We start from the raw sequence: 17435 nt of genomic DNA, 5'->3' as shown, positions 1-17435 counted from the left end.
CTAAACCTTCTTCATGACATTCCTCCATGATCTCTCCCTGACATTTGTAACCCTGTTTACATCGCACTGCTACATCTTCAGCTGTGGCAGTTTCTTGTTCTTGGGCTTCGGACACAGATTTAAGGTTTGAGGTGTATATACTAATTGTCATGGTAGGAGAGTCTGATTGCTTTGGCAGCAGATTAATGTGATTTACAGTATGTACACTAGGAGGTGTACCTAACTTAGGATGTATCCTAACTTAGGATAGGATGTGACATTTTAATATTTATACAGTGGACAGACATATATAGTGTATGTCATACATGTACGCAATCTTCTACACAACTAAACTTAGAGAATGTACTCCAGTCTTTTCTCTCTGAAGTTTGCTGTCCCTGATATGAGAAGCATCTGCCTTTTTATTGAAACAGTCGGGTATTCTGAATTTTCATTACTGTACTTTTTTCAATGACACTTCAGGAAATTGTTCATGTTAATGTAACAAGCAATCATGCTGACAATCCTTACCAATCAGTGCACAACAATTGTATATCCTGAATCGCTCCTGTTTCCAAAGGTTTGGTCACCGAGCAGAAAAAATATGAGAAATCTTGGCTTGTATTTTGAGTTACTGCTCTTTTTTGATTTCAGTTTGATTAAACAATTTGTGTTGATCTTGATTTCTCATAACTAACACATTTGAATGACATTCAACACATATTCCATGTCTTTTAATCCACATTTGCTGCAGTTAGTAACCATGAAAATGTTATACATAATATCTTTGAACAAACAGAGCACAAAAATGAATCCATACTCTTTGATATACTGTATGTTTCATCTTTAGTCTATTTGTTCTGCCAGCATGTTTCCTAACATTTGTTGATATAAATTGCTGTGTTTTGTATATTTGAATATATTGCTTTTCTATAAGTCTTTGTGGCTCTGCTCTCTTTTCTCCCCTTGCTGAACCTTATTACATTTGGAGCTGCAACAATCTAATTTCCCCCTCAGGGATCAATATGTTTTCACCGTCCGTGGCAGATGGTTAGCATATGTCAGCTGGCTCAATCAAACCTCCACACAAATTACACTTTCACTAAAACACAAAACCCCATGGGAGCCTGTTTTTCATTGATTATAGTTATTTGTTTTATTTTTTGTTTACAGTAAGAGAACAACACTAACAACCACTTACGTCAATTCTCATTTGATGTTTAATTAGATTTTTTTAAAAGGTAATTAATGGCATTACACACCCGACAAAGCCTGTAGATGTTAAAGGACCAGTGTGTAGAATTTAGTGCCATCTAGTGGTGAGGTTGCAGATTGCAACTGACTGAATATTGCTAAAACTACTATCTTGCCCTCTCTCATACTCTTTAAGTCAGGAGTGGTAATTAGTGTCCACCTAATAAGAACCTGACTCCTCCTGTCTACATGTTGAAGTGTCCTTGGATTGGACAAGATACTGAAATCCAAATTGCTCCCAATGGTTCTGCCAGCACCTTGCACGGTACCTGTGTGTGAGTGTGTGCATGAATGTGAGTGTGAATGGGTGAATGAGCAGCAAAGACACTGTAAAGCACTCTGGATGAAAGCACTATATAAATGCAACCAATTACCATTTACTGTATATAAAGAAGTCTGAGAAAAGAACCCTTTTGAGGTCACTGTGATGTCACTAGTTACCTTAGCTTGGACTCAACTTTCTAACAGAAACTTGCCTTACAAACTGGAGGTATGGAGTTTAAAAGCCATAGCAGAGAGGGTCTACTAAAACACTCTAGGGACCTCCTGTCAGGTCCTCTACTTCTGCCTAGCTGGCAGCCCATCTCCCCTTCCCTTTCCCTTTGTGTGTGTGTGTGTGCTTGATTGCAGGAGTGGAGTCAGGTGTGCAGAGTCAGGCCACCAGCTGCCAGCCATTATCATCATCCTGCTCTGCTTCAAATACCTGGTTTCTACCTCAATACTCCGCCAGATTGTAAACTCAGTTATACTGTTAGTCATGTTTCAGCTCTTTAAAACTCATTACCTGTAAAAGCTTTTGCTGATTCTTATTTTCCTCTGCCTGCAGCATCCCCCGTCCTCCTGTTCTGCCTTGCCCTGCTCAGCTCACTGCTCCTCTCTCAGCCTCCGATTCTGGCTGCCAGCCTCAACTTCCCCCTCAGTTCCTCCTCACCCAGCCTCTGGTTCCCCCCCTGGCCACAAAGACTCTGCTGCTCCATTTTTCCGATACGACATCAGGTTGTTAATAAGTTCCAAAGTTCCCAGTTCCAAACCCTTGCCTTTGCCTCTGTGTTCTGTACTTGGGTTCTCTGTACTAGTCCCATAACACCTTCACAGGAATGCAGCTGCTCTTTTTCCTCTCCAGGCTTTCTTTCTGCAGGTGAAAGTCATCATACAGGTGTTCATTAAAAAGTTTTGCATTTGTCAACATATACAATGTTTTATTTGTAGGCGTATTACAGCTCTTCACACCTCATCAAACAGGACAAACTGACATTCATTGGTAACACCAAGAGGGTGTTGACACACTGTAAGCAATGTGCATTTACTGGACTCACTTTTATGGCATCTAAACATAATTTTGATACAGTTCTTTGTTAAAAATATCCAGGTTGGCTGCAGTATTTTATGCACACCTTTTGTTCTGATGCAATGCATGTTAAAAAGCATGCAACTGTCTCAAAACAAGTTCAGTAACCTTAAGCTGACTTGTTTTAATTTGCCTTGTTGCCTATGTTACAAAGTAATGCCATAAACCACGTGGAAATACTGAAAACCATTATAATATTTGAAAGGGTATAAAAAAGGTACTTGACTATTTACAAAATTCAAGTTAATTTGTACAAAGTAAAAGTGCATCAAATGTTGAAAGATCATCCTGCATGTTTTCCAGGATGAAAATATTAAAAGAAAAAGATTGAACTCCAAGGAGGAGGATGCATGTTTAGAAGATTCTTCTTTGTAGCAAAAGATCAAGAAAAGTCTTTGTAAGTTAAACATCATCAATCTTCTTTGTACTCTGGTGGCTTTAGTTAAGTTTTGTTTCGTCATAAATTATTATGCAAGTCAACTGAACGTGTTGCAGATAAAATCTTTTAAACATCGAATTCAATATACAGTAAAATATCTTTACATTTGCGGAAGCTTTTGGGTGGCGAGTCACCCTTGAGGTTTTTCATGTATTTCAAAATTTATCATAAGAGTTAAATAAATACACATCAGGAAGAGACAAAAGAGTGTTTGGCTACTGCATGCCTCAAGGGCAAATTGCAGCCTGAAATTCTTGGAACAGTTCGTTCAAAGCTCGCTCTATTCTTCTTTTTAAACGGCCAGAAAAAGCGCTAGAACTCCAGCCGGTAGCCAAGAAATGGAGAGCTCCAAGATCTGTAAAGGGACGGCATCAAGGGCAGTGGAATACATAAAAAAGAAAGCCCTTATGTCGTAACAGTGCAGAAATGCTAAGTGAGTGTGACAGTGCTGACTCTCGGGCGTCAGGGGGTCGTGGCGTGGGACAGATCCAGTGCACTGAACAAGCCTTGCCTCAGCGATCATGCGGGGCTGTCTACGCGGTGCCACTGTGGTGTTGGGGAACAGGGGGAGGTGGGTTGGTCCCTGAGTGTCGGGTCCCCTGTGGAAAAGGTGTCTGGTCGGGGCCCTTAGCCTGCGTTACCGTTCTTCAGCCACTTTCCCGTTTGCCTCCTGCTCGTCCTCGTCTCTCCGCTTCTGCCTCTGGAAGAAGCCGAGCTGAGAGGAAGAGAAATTAAATTAAAAAACAATACATTAAAATACATTTTAACAAAATATGAAATTTGTGTTTTCAGAGCATTTACAACTTCAGAACCAAACATGTTGGTACTGAATTTAGCAGGGAACAAACTTCCTGATAATATCAAATCCACCCCAACTTTAACCACTTTAAAATCTCAACTGTACTTTTATTAACTTGATTCGATTTGGACAAGTAATTACTGCACTGTAACGGCATAGAAACTATGTTCTTTCTCCACAATTTTTGTCCATTTTGACAGTGTTTGAAAGATGCAACAGGGAAGCTTAAGAGCGAAGCCGACATGATTTTAGAATTTACATATGTACATACACAGACTCTCTGTTGTGCGTGTGTACATTCATGCATACCCACAGAAAAAGGGTTACTTTTGGATTATTTTTTCTCTGCAGAGACTGTAAATCTATAAATAAACAGATTATGGGTGTATATGTCTGTATGCATATGTGTGTGTGGATAAATCTGTACCGTAGATATTTAGAAGATACACATGTCTGTATATTATATTTATTTTGATAATTCTTTTGCCCATCGGTGGTGGCAGTGAGGTTAGTGGGAAGGTTTTGGAGATTGGGGTTGTGCAAACAGGTTGGAGAAATGATTTGCATCTCTGTTTACATCATGATGTAATACAGTCCTTTAATATAATATGTTTATGCGGTATATTCAAGTTAACATCTACCAGTGAATATTCTTGTAATAACAACTGCAAAGAAAGTCATTTCCATGTATGTGACATGTGGTCAAAAGCTTCTTGTGAACATGTGCATATCTACGTCAAAGCTCAGCCCAGCGTAAAGCAAGACTATAAACTCTGATCGCCTGGAGTGAGATTGTGTTTTACTCAATGGCTCCTGTGTTGACCATAAATGTGAGGCTGCCTTTATTGCCTGTTTGACCTTTTACCTCAAAATGGGCTTCTACATACAGTAGAGTTGCACCATTAGTTCTCCAACTAGAAAATGTCCATGTACAGGAAAATCACATGGAGTAACTGTTTCATCTCGTCATTCTTTCTCTGTACAATTATTTAGCCAAACTTCCCTTTTCAAGGTATGTGGCGCAGTCATAAAATATAACTGTCTTTATCAATATGAACACAATTTTCAAGGCATTTGAGAAATGTTAGAAATATGTTTGACTAATGGTTATCAAGAACATTGTGAAAGTCAGATGTGGGTGTTTTAATCTTTGTCTACAAGCATTGTTTTATTCTCTACCAGAGGGTGGCAGTCTAACCCTATGCTGAAGTACTGCTGTAACTATAGTTCAGGTTTAAATGGGACAAATGAAGAAAATAACTTGAAATGTAGCAGAGAGACAGTTAGTGTGGTAAATGCTACTCCCTACTGTACTCTACCACTTAAAATCATCAGCACAGAGACACAGTTGATCAGCTACAGTTCAAGACGGACATAAAGTGGGTCTTCATGTAATTACCTATAATGATTCTGTTTTCTTTTTACCTAATGACTAGTAATTGTACATGACATAATGACTTACCTTCCATAGAGCAAGACTAAGCAGGGCTAACAATAAGAGTCCTCCCAGCGTGCTACCAACAATAATCCAGGTCGGGATTCTGTAATCTCCTTCCTTCCTGATCTCCAGTATTATCTGTCAGACAAGATAAGACAATATGCATTCATCGAACCTAATTTATTTTTGAAATACATACAGAATTCAGTCTGCTATCGTATTTGTTTTTTTGTACCTCTGACAGTGTAATGTGTATTAGACACTGAATATACTAAAGAGCCGCGACATTCACAGACAGTAATTATAATGATTTAATTATTTATACACAAAACTAGACATTTTGTACAGCAGTTATATTCTTGTTAACTTCCTTGTTAACTATGTCCCTTCAAGAACACTGCAATCATCTGCTGCTGGTTTATTGGAGATTCCCAGCAACAGACAAAAGAAAATCAGGGATGCAGCCTTTGTCAATTACGCCCCAAAACTATGGAACACATTACCAATAGATATCGGGGAAGCCAGCTTGCTAGATATTGTTAAAAGAAAACTAAAAAAACTTACTTCTTCATATTAGCCTTTAACTAACTTTTGTCTCTGTCTGCTGCATTTTATACATTCTATGTATTCTATGTTTTAACTTCATTTTTATTTTATTTTACTAATTTATTTTATTTTGTTATTTTATTTTGCTATGTGTTCCTTTTTCACTTTACTTTATCCTCTTATGTGCATTCACGTTTTTCTGTTCATTTTATGCCATTTATGTCTTTCTCGATGTGAAGCACTTGGTGCATGTAATTTCTTTTGCTGTAAAGCACTTTGAGCTTCATTTTTTTTGTATAAAAGTTGCCATACAAATAAAGTTATTATTATTATTATTATATTCAGGACATGGACACTCATAGGATTTTAATTTCTAATGAAAGAGATCTAAAACTGTCTAAAACAGAACTGAAAACTTTGAACATATACTGTACATTTAAAGGATGAATCGTTAATTGCAGGACTGCTGACATCAGAATTGCATTAAATCTAAATTCCAATCCACTTTTTCACAATCATAATATATTTAAATCTCTAAAAGTAATTGGTATGCACTCATTGACCAAAACACAAAAAAGGACACTGCATGACTGTCTGCACTGGCCAATAGATGGCAGCAAAGATTAGTATATTAGAGCAGTCCTCTACATGTTGTGCTGCTGGTCCTTTCGGTCCCTGAGCACCACACAGAACGTGTGCTCCAATGCCAACTTTTCCTGTGTGATTCTACAATGCTTCAGTTGTGCAGTGCTCTGCTAAACTGTATTAGAAACCACTGCTGCTTTATCACAAAGTTGGCACTGTAGCAAAACATATTATTGTTAAGTGCCTTACATTACATATATTTTACTATCTGAATACTTTAAACCCATTAAATTCAGTTCTAAAGACAGGGCTCCTGAAACATAAAACAGTGTATTCACACACGGATAAGATATAAAAGGATCAGACAGGGGTTAAATCTGATCAAATTATGATGCTTCCAGAACTCAGATTTGAGTCAGGTCAAACCCGGGACAGAGGCAGTTTATAGCATTAGTTGTTGTTGACTCACATGTCTGACAGGCCTCTCTTCATGTAGAAACATGCGGCTGGAGGAGGGGAGCTCCACTGATGCACTGATTACCAGTTCCAGGATTTTAAACTTCAGCTGAATAGGAAAATCAAAACAGGATGCCATTTTTTGCAAACACATCACACAGCTGAAAGACAACAAAGTTGTCATTGCTACGGAGTCAAAATAGAATAACAAAGAGATTGCATGCATGTATGTTGTTATTAAGTTGGGGAAATTTGCAACATCATGCATATTTTGGATTTAATACTCACTGCGTGTAAGGTATCTATTCGTAGAGCTCCTGTGATTCTAACTGCAATTTCTCTGTAGGAGGCTACATTGACTGTGCATTGGATTGGCAGAGTTAAGGTGTTGGATCGGTTCTGTGTGAAGACAGTCAGAGAAAAGTTACCTTAGAAGGTGTTTAAAAAAAATCTACTTTGGGAATGAGTTTGGTTGGTTTGTACTTTACCAAGCGGGAGAAACGTGAAAGGTCCTCAGGTGATGCTCTGCTCTGTGCCACATGCTGCGGTGGTAAACAGCGCGTACCGTCTTTCTGATGTGTGACATGAGAGTAAAAATATCCGTTAATATATCTACAGAGCAAGAGTGATAAGTTGGAGGTATGTTGGCATTAAATTAAAACCGAGCATTACAGTAATACTGCTCTGGAATTGAAGTTGAATGTTTTGAGAAATATAAGAAGATAAATATCAATCTTATGCCATTAAATAGCCGGGGTCAGGAGGTGGTTAGCTTAGCTTAGCATTAAGACTGGAAGCAGAGGGAAACAGCTAGCCTGGCTCTGTGCAAAGTTTAAAAATAGGCCTACCAACACCTCTACAGCTGTCTTATTTACAAGAGTTCAAACAATTTCTGTACTAGTTCTTTAACTAGCATTAACACTAGCTAACACTAGACTAACTAGCTCTTTAAAGCGAGCTTATGTGACTTCAGCTGAGCAACAACAACTGTGGTCTCATGTGTATTGAATTGAGCAGAGGTGTGTTTTATTGTTTAAGGAGTCAACTTTTCATTTGCAAGAAGAAAAATCTCCTATTTTTCTTTCATAAGTGACATATTGTCACTTTAAATCACCGACACTCACCTGGTCAATATGAAAGTCAGATATCTGCAGGAGTTGGTTCCCATTTTTTGTCATTTCTGGGACTTCAATGTTGAGCTGCAGATCCTTTACTGGAAAGTAGCCAAGGTTCTGGATCTGAGAGGCAAAAAGGAGTAACTTGTGTAGATTATCTTCCAGCTGTGTTTTCCTCTACAGTAAATGATGATACAAGTAAGTTCTGATAAATTTAGCCCTCACCTGAAAAGTGAAGTTGAAAGGAGGACCAATAACTCCGGGCTCTTCCAGTGACAACTCTGATTTGATCTCATACCGAGTCGGATTTGAATCCCTTTTGAAGGTAAAGAATAAACGTGAACATGTTATATGTGAGAGGCACTTATTTTCCACTTATCTTGGCTTTAAAGCATATGTTGTGCAATCAAGTACATGATAACAAAATCCCCATTTCAGTTACAGTCTCTGCAACTCATTTTCCCACACTGATATTTCTCAACATTTCCCAGATGCCATTAAATCACTTTGTTCCAGCTGCTTGCACTTCTAAGTTCACTGTTTCCAAAATCATCACAATTGATACAGCACAGCAACATGCATTGTTTGGTAAGTTATAACAAAATGACATACCTGGTGAAGAGAAGGTCCCCTTCATATTTCAGTGAGTAATAGATATCATTGAAATTATCAGCTGTGCTCGTTTCCTCGCCATCACTGTGAACAGAACGAGACAAAAATAGTCAAAGAACGAGAAAAAGTTGAAATAATAGGGACAAGCCAGTTAAAATATTTTTCTTTGACACTTCCTGTGTTTTTTCCTATTTTTTTTGAGGGGGCGAATTGGTGCTTGGTTGTTATTTGATGGATTTTTTTTGTTGCTCGTTAGCACCAGTAAGGAAAATAAAAACAGTTAAGGACAGACCTCTCTACATGCAGTGAGGAAACTTATTTCCATTAGATGTTCACACTTTTACAATACAGATAAGGGTTTAAACTTGTGTCCACACCTGCTGGCCTCCAGGATGACCCTGACGTGATCTAAGAAGATAGTACGGCTGAACTCAAACTCCAGACGAAAAGATACCTACACAAAAGAGAGAATAAAGTTTAGAAGAAAAAAATCACTCATTAATTGCATGGCTATAAAATAATCTTTTATACAGCAAATCTTTTCTATAGGAGCAAGATAAAATCATCGTGTCTTCAATGTTCACCTGTATATCACCATCACATCTTTATGACATGAACACTGAGACACGGGTCAGGAGCTTCTTTTGACCCCATATGCTACTGTATGTACGCTTTTCCAACACCAAAGGTCCTGCATTATGGATTAAGGAGTAAAGCCTGCAATAACCTGCCATAAGTCCCAGGCTTTGACCCAGAGGCAAACTGCGGCACAGTTGCTGCTGCTTAAAGAGAGCCAGGGAATTTCCCCTTAGTTTAGGACAATGCCCTAAATACAAATCAACATGACTACACGCACACACGCACACGCACACACGCACACGCACACACGCACACACACACACACACATAGAAGGAGAAGAAAAGAGACAGAGAGGAACAGAGGAGGCAACCACTTCTGTAAGAAAATGGAAAGCAATTGAGGAATCCTAAACAAAAACACTGAGAACCCAAGTCTACATGCAAAGGCAGGGGAGAGGAGAGGAGAGGAGAGGAGAGGAGTGAGGGGAGAAGAGGAAAGGAGAGGAGAGTAGAGGAGAGGAGTGAGGGGAAAGGAGAGGAGAAGAGAGGAGAGGAAAGGGGAGGAGAGGAGAGGAGAAGAGAGGAGAGGAGAGGAGAGGAGTGAGCGGAGAAGAGAGGAGAGGAGAGGTGAGGAGAGGAGAGGAGAGAAGAGGATAAGAGGAGAGGAGAGAAGAGAAGAGCAGAGAAGAGAAGAGAAGAGCAGAGAGGAGAAGAGAGGAGAAGAGAAGAGAAGAGAAGAGAAGAGAAGAGAAGAGAAGAGAAGAGAAGAGAAGAGAAGAGAAGAGCAGAGGAGGATTGATTGGCAGGAGAAAGCAAACCAAGCACAGCAGAGCGGAGCGTTGTTTACAGTCCTCCATGCCATAATGAAATCCTGACGGATTCCGTCTGGCCAAAGAGGAATGCATAACAAGGTCTACTGTAGCTCCCCTCCTCCATATAGACTGACTCATCCCTGATATTGCACATGCATAAATGATGACCTCCTCTCATATAATCATGTCCAGGCTGTGGAAAATGACCCTTGTCCGCTTTTGTTTTGTATGTCCTAGAAAAGGAGGTTGATGTTTTTTTTTTCCAGCCTGTTTTCAACAGAATTGGGTGAATCTAAATGACATTCATTAGGAAGAAAGTTAGATGAAAACACACAGAAAAATGCACAAACACACACACGCATGCAAGTGGTATGGGTTTGGAAGACACGATGGGTCCGTGGCTAGAGGAAATTTTGTGCCAGCATAGTTGAACATGGAAATTCAGACAGAGCATGAAGCTCTTCTTCCTCTTCTGGGTTGATGCCGTCTGCCCTTCTCCTTAAGCCACATTCACTGTCAATCCTCAAATAATTAATTGCAATAACTAGCCTTCATTATTTCTGCATACACCCACAAGAATCAACAATCAACTTGTACACAAATTATGTCAAGGTATGTTTTTTTTTTGTAGTAGTATTAAGTTTATACCGTAACACATGCTAGTTTTACACAGGTCAAGAGAAACTGTAAAAAGTAATAGCAAGAACGATAACTGGCTACTTTAAAAAGCTTGCCCTGAAGTCTCTACATCCCTTCAGCTAAACAGCGGTTTGCGCTGGTTTGGCAGCAGCACCGGTGTACAATCAGCCTTGTTTAACCCCGTGCCACATTTTTAAAAGGCTTTCGACCAGAGCAGATTAGCCTTGTGGCTCTGGATGCTATTCAGACTGAATGAGTGGGTATGAATCACTCAGTGAGTTTTACAGGGTGACCAGAGTCCTCTTGGTTCAGTTGTTGGGGAGCATTACAGAGAAATGTGGTGATGTTGTCGTTGCCCAGGAGATGACTGCTGTTTGCGATAATGACGTGGTCAGGACATTACATAGACTCTTTCAATCACCTTCAGTACTTCATTCCCACAGACTTTGTCAGCAGACTTTGTATGAGTACAGAAACCGTGAGAGACATTTGTTCAGGGGATAACTGGCTATTTTATAATCTGCTCTCTGTTTAATGGCTTTTAATTGAACAATGTGATGTACCATTGGTTTCATCCCTATCAAAGTTAATTCAAACATCACCCTCTTAAAAATAAAATTGATGCCTTGCTGTAAAATACACAGGAAAGCATGGGGTCTCATAAATATTGCTGACATTACAAGCCTGTGGAAAAGCTTGGGAACAGCAGAATTGAACGTGAGAATCAGTAACAGATGACAGAGAGAAACTTTCACTCAGCCTCACCTGGTGCAAAGGCTAAAGGGCTGAGAAAAAGTTTTTAATGGCCAAGGAAAAAGGCTCCTCTGGTCTATTTACCTTATTATTTAGATATATATCGATAATAATATGATAAAAATCAAATGGGATAGAGGAAAAAGGTATTACTTTACTGATTTTCATGTCTTAACAAGGGACAGTTAATAAAACTTATAGTTAACTTATAGTAAATGCTGTAAAAACACTTTAAAATCACTAACTTTTAAGTAGGTTTTAAATTACACCAATATGTTTTTGTGCCAGTGACAGCACAGCCTAGAATGTCAAACAGATGAAAAGTCTCCAGGTTCAATCTTGACCTCAGGAACACACATCTGTGATAACATATTCAAAGGTTCACTTACTGGCTTTTCCAGCAGCTTTTGACCATATTCTACAGCCTTCTACAATGAATGGAACTTGCTTGCGTGTCATCACGTCATAACAAGTGGTTGTACATGGTATATGGTCATATATCTGGTGACTTAAGTAAGGCTAGTTTTATCATGTCAAAAATCTACAGTTAAAAATTCCCAATTTAAAAGACTGATCATTCAGATTTAAAGGTGATCAGCTGGCGATAATTTTTCTTCTTGTTGCCAACAAATTCCGTGAAAACACCAACAGCGAATTAATCAGTCTCTCAGTACTTTCCCACCTCCTCAGTCTGTTTATGGCACTCAGCCACAAGCCAATTTGTTCCTACTGAAGACATAAATCTGTAAAAATGGGTCTCAAATATATACTTTCATTTAAAAAAGGCTACAAAAAGCTGGGGGTTGTAGTTTTTATTAATCATTACTGAAATAGGAGTAAATAGTGCATTTGTTAGGAACTATTTTAAGCTGCAGATTTATTGTTCTAGTTAGTATTTACAGCAGCAGGATGATATAATGAAGGTCTATGGCACAGAGGAATAAACTCTATCAGGATTTAGCAAAACAGGATAAATACATTGTTGATTTTGGTCTTTGTGTGGGATTTGTTGACAGTAAAAAAATTAAAATATCACCACTAAACCTTTAAATATCAGTACTACAGCAGTATATAAAATCTCTTGTATAAATAACAGGTGCATATAGAAGTCAGCATTGTGTTAATATACAGCCTTCGTTATTGCTGTGTCTAATGAAAACATATAATCTTTTTGATTCAAAATTCATTCATTTCACACTTCCTGCTCTGACTGTATAATGACTTTGAGTTAAACTTTGAGATCTACAAGTTTGAGAGCATTCAAGAAACACAATGTAACTGGTCTGGACATTTACAGCACATGACCCCATCACACTGTGCTCTGCGTGGGCCAAACGCCATGACTGTAAATAATGTTAATCTTAATCTCTTGTCATTAAACTCATGTCATAATAAGTTTATTAGATACCAAGTCATAAATGTATTAAAGTTGCTTCCTATAAGCAATGTTTATAGTTTGCAAGCTAAATACAGGAGAAGTTTTAGTGATGACACTGTGGATCTTTATGTCAGAAAACAGAATGAAGGGAACTCACAAACCAGAACTAAACTGAGCTCCTCTGGTTGGCTTGTGGTTCTTCCATTAACCAGTGTGGTCTGTCATGGTCATCTAAAGCCTGCAGCATGTGTTTTGGGCCCCTGTGGTCTAATATGGTCCACGTCAATGTTTTTTCAACCACTGAGTAGCAGCACAATGCAGGCTGTGAGACTGCATCCAGATTTTTACTTAAGTCAGAAGTGCAAACATCTTAACTAATCATCTTATTGGGGAATGAGGATGAATAATCTGATGAATGATTTTGTTATGGTCGGAAGGATAAACTTTTACATCTGCTTTCCATTCAGTCAGATAAATACAGAAAAGATTATTCTCACCCAAAACATATGGTCTTTTTGGACCTTAAACTGTTGTAAAATAAAATGCACACTTCCAGGAACAAAATGTCAGATGGACTAAAGAAAAATGCTTTGGAGTCAGTGCAAAACCTTCAAATCTGCCCATCCATCCATGAATGTTTGAACATACATACAAAAGCAAAACATATGTCTACTAAAGCTAGATGTTTTTCTTATTGGGTTATCTGGTGAACTCCACAATGAAAGTCAGATTTTAGGCATGATAACACATTTTCTCTTGTGAAATTTCTTATTTTCAGATTCAGATTTAGAGTGTGGTTTCTCACCTGAGTTTTGGCCCTCATAAACGGAGTACTGACATTGCAGATCTTCTCATTCCTCAGTTTGTCTTCAATGTAACACTCTATCTTGATGTCAGAGTTGTCCTGCATTGAGAAGAAGAACAGTTTAGCTTTTTATTACTGTAAATGCAGCTTTTAACTCAATCTGCCGATTCAGTCTAAGACTCCTTAGAATATTGGAGATAAAATGTTTTGAAATTTGAAGAAAAAACTGTTATCATGAACCTCACAATTATCTCATACCTTGACTATGAGGCTAGAGAAACGTAGATTGGGTGTGTATGTGATATTGAGGCGAGCGTTGTAGGCATTTTCTCCTTTGTTCTCCAGTCGGACATCCACCACCATCCTTCTTCTGTTTCCCTCTAAAACCCGCAGAGATTCCTCCGCCCCTCCTTCGCCTACATGGCGGCAGAAAGCACTTCGAGACTGTACAGGCTGCGCACAAAACTGACTAGGAGGCAGGGAGGGAGGAAGAGAAAACAATGGGAAAAATTTTATTGGGCGTGTAAATATGTCTGTGTATGCTCATGTGTGTGTGTTGAGATGAGTATGTGTGTACCTACTTTCGAGTCATCAGGTCGGTCATACTCTGCAGTGCTAGTTCAGGTATACAGCGGTCATCCTCATCACAGCCGTTCCAAAAGGGCAGCTAGAGCAAGAGACAAGCTTTTATAAGTGAAAGAAACTACTCAAACCTTCCTTTCCATACTGTAAGTATTGCATTTTAGGTGCATTTCAATAACTTGGGAGTAAGGATGACACAATAAGCCGTCAGTTGACTCTCACCTCGGTCCTTACAACAGTTGGCCAGCTTTCATCTAGAACTGGTCCCTGATCTGGATCCTGCAGCCCGACTTGTGCAGCAAACACTATGGGCCTCGCATAGTCTGTGGTCTCCTAATATAAAGCATTAAAAATAAGATCAGTCTGTAGATTTACTCTATCATGGCACTTTATCTATAACCCCCAAATTATGTTTCACTTTCAAAAAGTTTATATAAGAGTACATAAAACAGAAATGCTCTAAATATATGATTATAAGATTATAATCTCATTTTAAAATACAGTGTGTGTTCGTTTTGTAATGAGGTAGCTAATTGAAGTATTTTCTGCTGAAAAACATCTTAACATTGGACTCTTTTTGCTTCCCAAACAAAACATTATTCAGTGATTCTGCCAGAATAATATTCTTGTCAGATAAGAAAAGCATCTAAAACAGCATTTTAACCTTCACATGACACTAAAGGTTTCCACAGAAACTCAGCATAATGAAAACTCTTTCAGCCATTCTACCTATATCATATTAATGATATTCAAAACTCTGGGAAGCTGGAATGAAGAATACATTTACAAATAAACAATTAAATAAATTAATTAATTTAATTAATTGTTGCCTCACCATGACGTGGAAGTAGATGTGTTCGCAGGTTTCTTCTCCAGGAAGAACCGTCAGGTTTTGAGGCTGCAGCTTGTTGGGGTTGTCCAATATGGCCCGAGGATTGAAACGTCGCTCCGCAATGGAGACATTATATTTGATCCCTAATGGGTCATAAGAAGAGAGTTAAAAAATTACATTCCTATGTGAAACCATAAAAGATCCATAAAAAGATTGTGTTAAAATGTTCCTAAGATAGATGGGCTTGTATTCTTATACTTATGTTAGCGCAGACTAATTGACAAATGGCAGCGGCAGCCTACGGTAAATGACATCACTGTAGCGGTGCAATGCAATATTTGCTTGACTCTTAACATATGATGAATGTGTGACCAACATATACAAGAAGTCCAAACCCTCTGGCTTCACATCTGAGTCATTTCCAAGCCACATTGTTTTAGAGGCTTTCCATTTACTGCCTCGTGTTTTCATGGCATGAGGAAAAATCTACTGAGACTGAACATGTGCATACAGTTTTGGGGTCAGCTAGAGAATTTGAGAGCGACAGTAATCTTAATGCCGTATGCAAAAAGATCTGGGAAGATAATGGGTACCAAATAGGAAGCTGTTTTCCATTTCTCACCAATTACAGTTATCAATCACAAATGTTGCACAAACAGTTTTTTCCTTTTTTGGATAAAAGAAGCTGTTTATTTATAGTTACCAGGTGACTGTTCATTCAATGGAAGTTCCAACTTTTATAGTTTTACTGTTGGGCTCCACAGTAGCATTTGTCATCCTTTTTTTACACTTATATACCTGTGGGGGACATCTATTAGCAGTTGGTTGAATCTTTTTGTTTAAACACCATTCTCAAATAGTCTAAACAGACATTTGCATAAATAAGTATAACTTCACTGGAACAGAAAAAAAACAGTTCCCTTTTATGCAACAGACCACAGTGAACTCACAAACACCAGTACATCTGTCATGCATTACTAGCCAGACACGACAATAAGAGGAAAATGAAATAAACGTGTTCCACTCTATGCAACCATGGAAGACAAGATAACTCCCTCTGTTCTTCCTCTACTCTGTTTTGGCACATCTGATAGATTTGATAAAGATGTCAGAGGGTCAAGAGGTTAACTAAGAACATGCTCCCGTGCACCTCTGCTACCTCACCCCCTATTCACAGTGAAACTGGACCCTGCCATCATGTCTCTTAAAACAAATTATGAGTCGAAAAACCCTGTGCATGTGTGCAGGTGGGCTACTATCGGTGGCACAACACCCCTCTGCAGGATTGAGTCGTTTATAAGCTGTCACCACCATCAATTATTTAGAAACTATTATCTTTTGGAAACTGAACAAAACAGAGATAAACTTGTAGATACATTCCAACTAGCATTCACATAATAAAAGGAACATTTGATAGCACCAGAGTGGTTCAGATATACCAGTTTTGGAGGCAGCAACATTATCTTTGGCAGAGAAACTGCAGTGAGATCAGAATCTCTTATTGCTAGTAAAGAAACATTTTGCTTTGGCGCCACTCTGAATGGAGGGAGCCATCACAGCTTTTATGGGAAGCCGCATGCTGAAAAGTCAGTTTGAGCCAGGACATGAAGGATATACATTCAGACGGCCGAATGACTTTTCTCACTAAAAAAACAGCCATGTTTCTTCCCGTCATGTACCAAAGTTCAAACAACAGCTGAACTATATTGCAAGTACAGGTCCAAATTATAAATTTTTAAGCTATCAGTAAAAATGACCTGTTGAAGGTTTAACAACAGAACAGTTTTTGTTTCAGAAACTAAATGTGATTTTCAGCAAAAGTTGTTTTTTTGTTTATATCTTATTGGAAGCTTTTGTTCGATCCCAGATGAAAACACTGAATTATGTCACGACATCTTGTTCTATTTATAGATTATATAATTTGTGGAGTAAGTAAAAAGGTCCGCTTTACTAAAGATGAAATAGGGTTTTATTAATCTTGGAAAGATGCCAAACATCAGCCACAGACAAGGGGAGGAATCAGGAAACTTCTGGGATGCTTCCACAGCAGTGGATTATTTTTGCTGGCTTACCAATTTCCTGTGTGGGAGGAATGGCTGTCCTGGCAGTAATGTTGAAACATACGATGGCTGACATACAGGTCACGTCTTTGCCACCTCTCTGACAGTCCTTCACAAAGATGTTGATCTTACTGGGCTCAAATCTCACAGTGGTATATATCCGGACAACACTCTGTGACCTGTGAGGGCATAAAGATGTTAAAGATGAACCCAACTCGCAACCCTCAAAACTTAATATTTCTAAAAATGGTATCTTTCTCAGGTGATACATAAAAATTATTATTTTGTTTATATAACTTTCATTTGACACAAACTGTAATTTTACCACCTTAAAGTCAATCTAAACCTAACAATTGATTTATACTAAGATTTTCAAATAATAATCCGTGTCCACTGTAAAACATGCAAGACAAAGTTAAAAGAA

The 17435-nt window shown here is 38.5% G+C and overlaps 1 protein-coding gene across 2 annotated transcripts in view; it reads right to left on the bottom strand.

Annotated features, from left to right (window-relative positions):
- Nucleotides 1-863: 863 nt before the first annotated feature.
- Nucleotides 864-17435, bottom strand: part of itga11a (integrin, alpha 11a) — a 72445-nt gene continuing 55873 nt past the window's right edge. Inside the window, exons 17-31 of one of the 2 annotated variants that reach the window (XM_044354561.1) lie at nt 17024-17190; nt 14955-15094; nt 14342-14452; nt 14119-14204; nt 13796-14006; nt 13538-13636; nt 8949-9025; nt 8572-8655; nt 8185-8275; nt 7969-8082; nt 7333-7416; nt 7133-7243; nt 6858-6953; nt 5282-5395; nt 864-3735 (exon numbers count right to left, since the gene is read on the bottom strand). In XM_044354561.1, the coding sequence (XP_044210496.1) occupies nt 3658-3735; nt 5282-5395; nt 6858-6953; nt 7133-7243; nt 7333-7416; nt 7969-8082; nt 8185-8275; nt 8572-8655; nt 8949-9025; nt 13538-13636; nt 13796-14006; nt 14119-14204; nt 14342-14452; nt 14955-15094; nt 17024-17190 (1663 nt within the window). In that variant the 3' untranslated portion in view covers nt 864-3657. The remainder of the gene's footprint in view (nt 3736-5281; nt 5396-6857; nt 6954-7132; nt 7244-7332; nt 7417-7968; nt 8083-8184; nt 8276-8571; nt 8656-8948; nt 9026-13537; nt 13637-13795; nt 14007-14118; nt 14205-14341; nt 14453-14954; nt 15095-17023; nt 17191-17435) is intronic. The other variant, XM_044354555.1, reaches the window with a different exon arrangement.

Source organism: Thunnus albacares, chromosome 1 (genome assembly GCF_914725855.1).
Source record: "Thunnus albacares chromosome 1, fThuAlb1.1, whole genome shotgun sequence".
NCBI classification, from domain to species: Eukaryota; Metazoa; Chordata; class Actinopteri; order Scombriformes; family Scombridae; genus Thunnus; species Thunnus albacares.
This window is presented reverse-complemented; position numbering and strand designations above follow the sequence as displayed.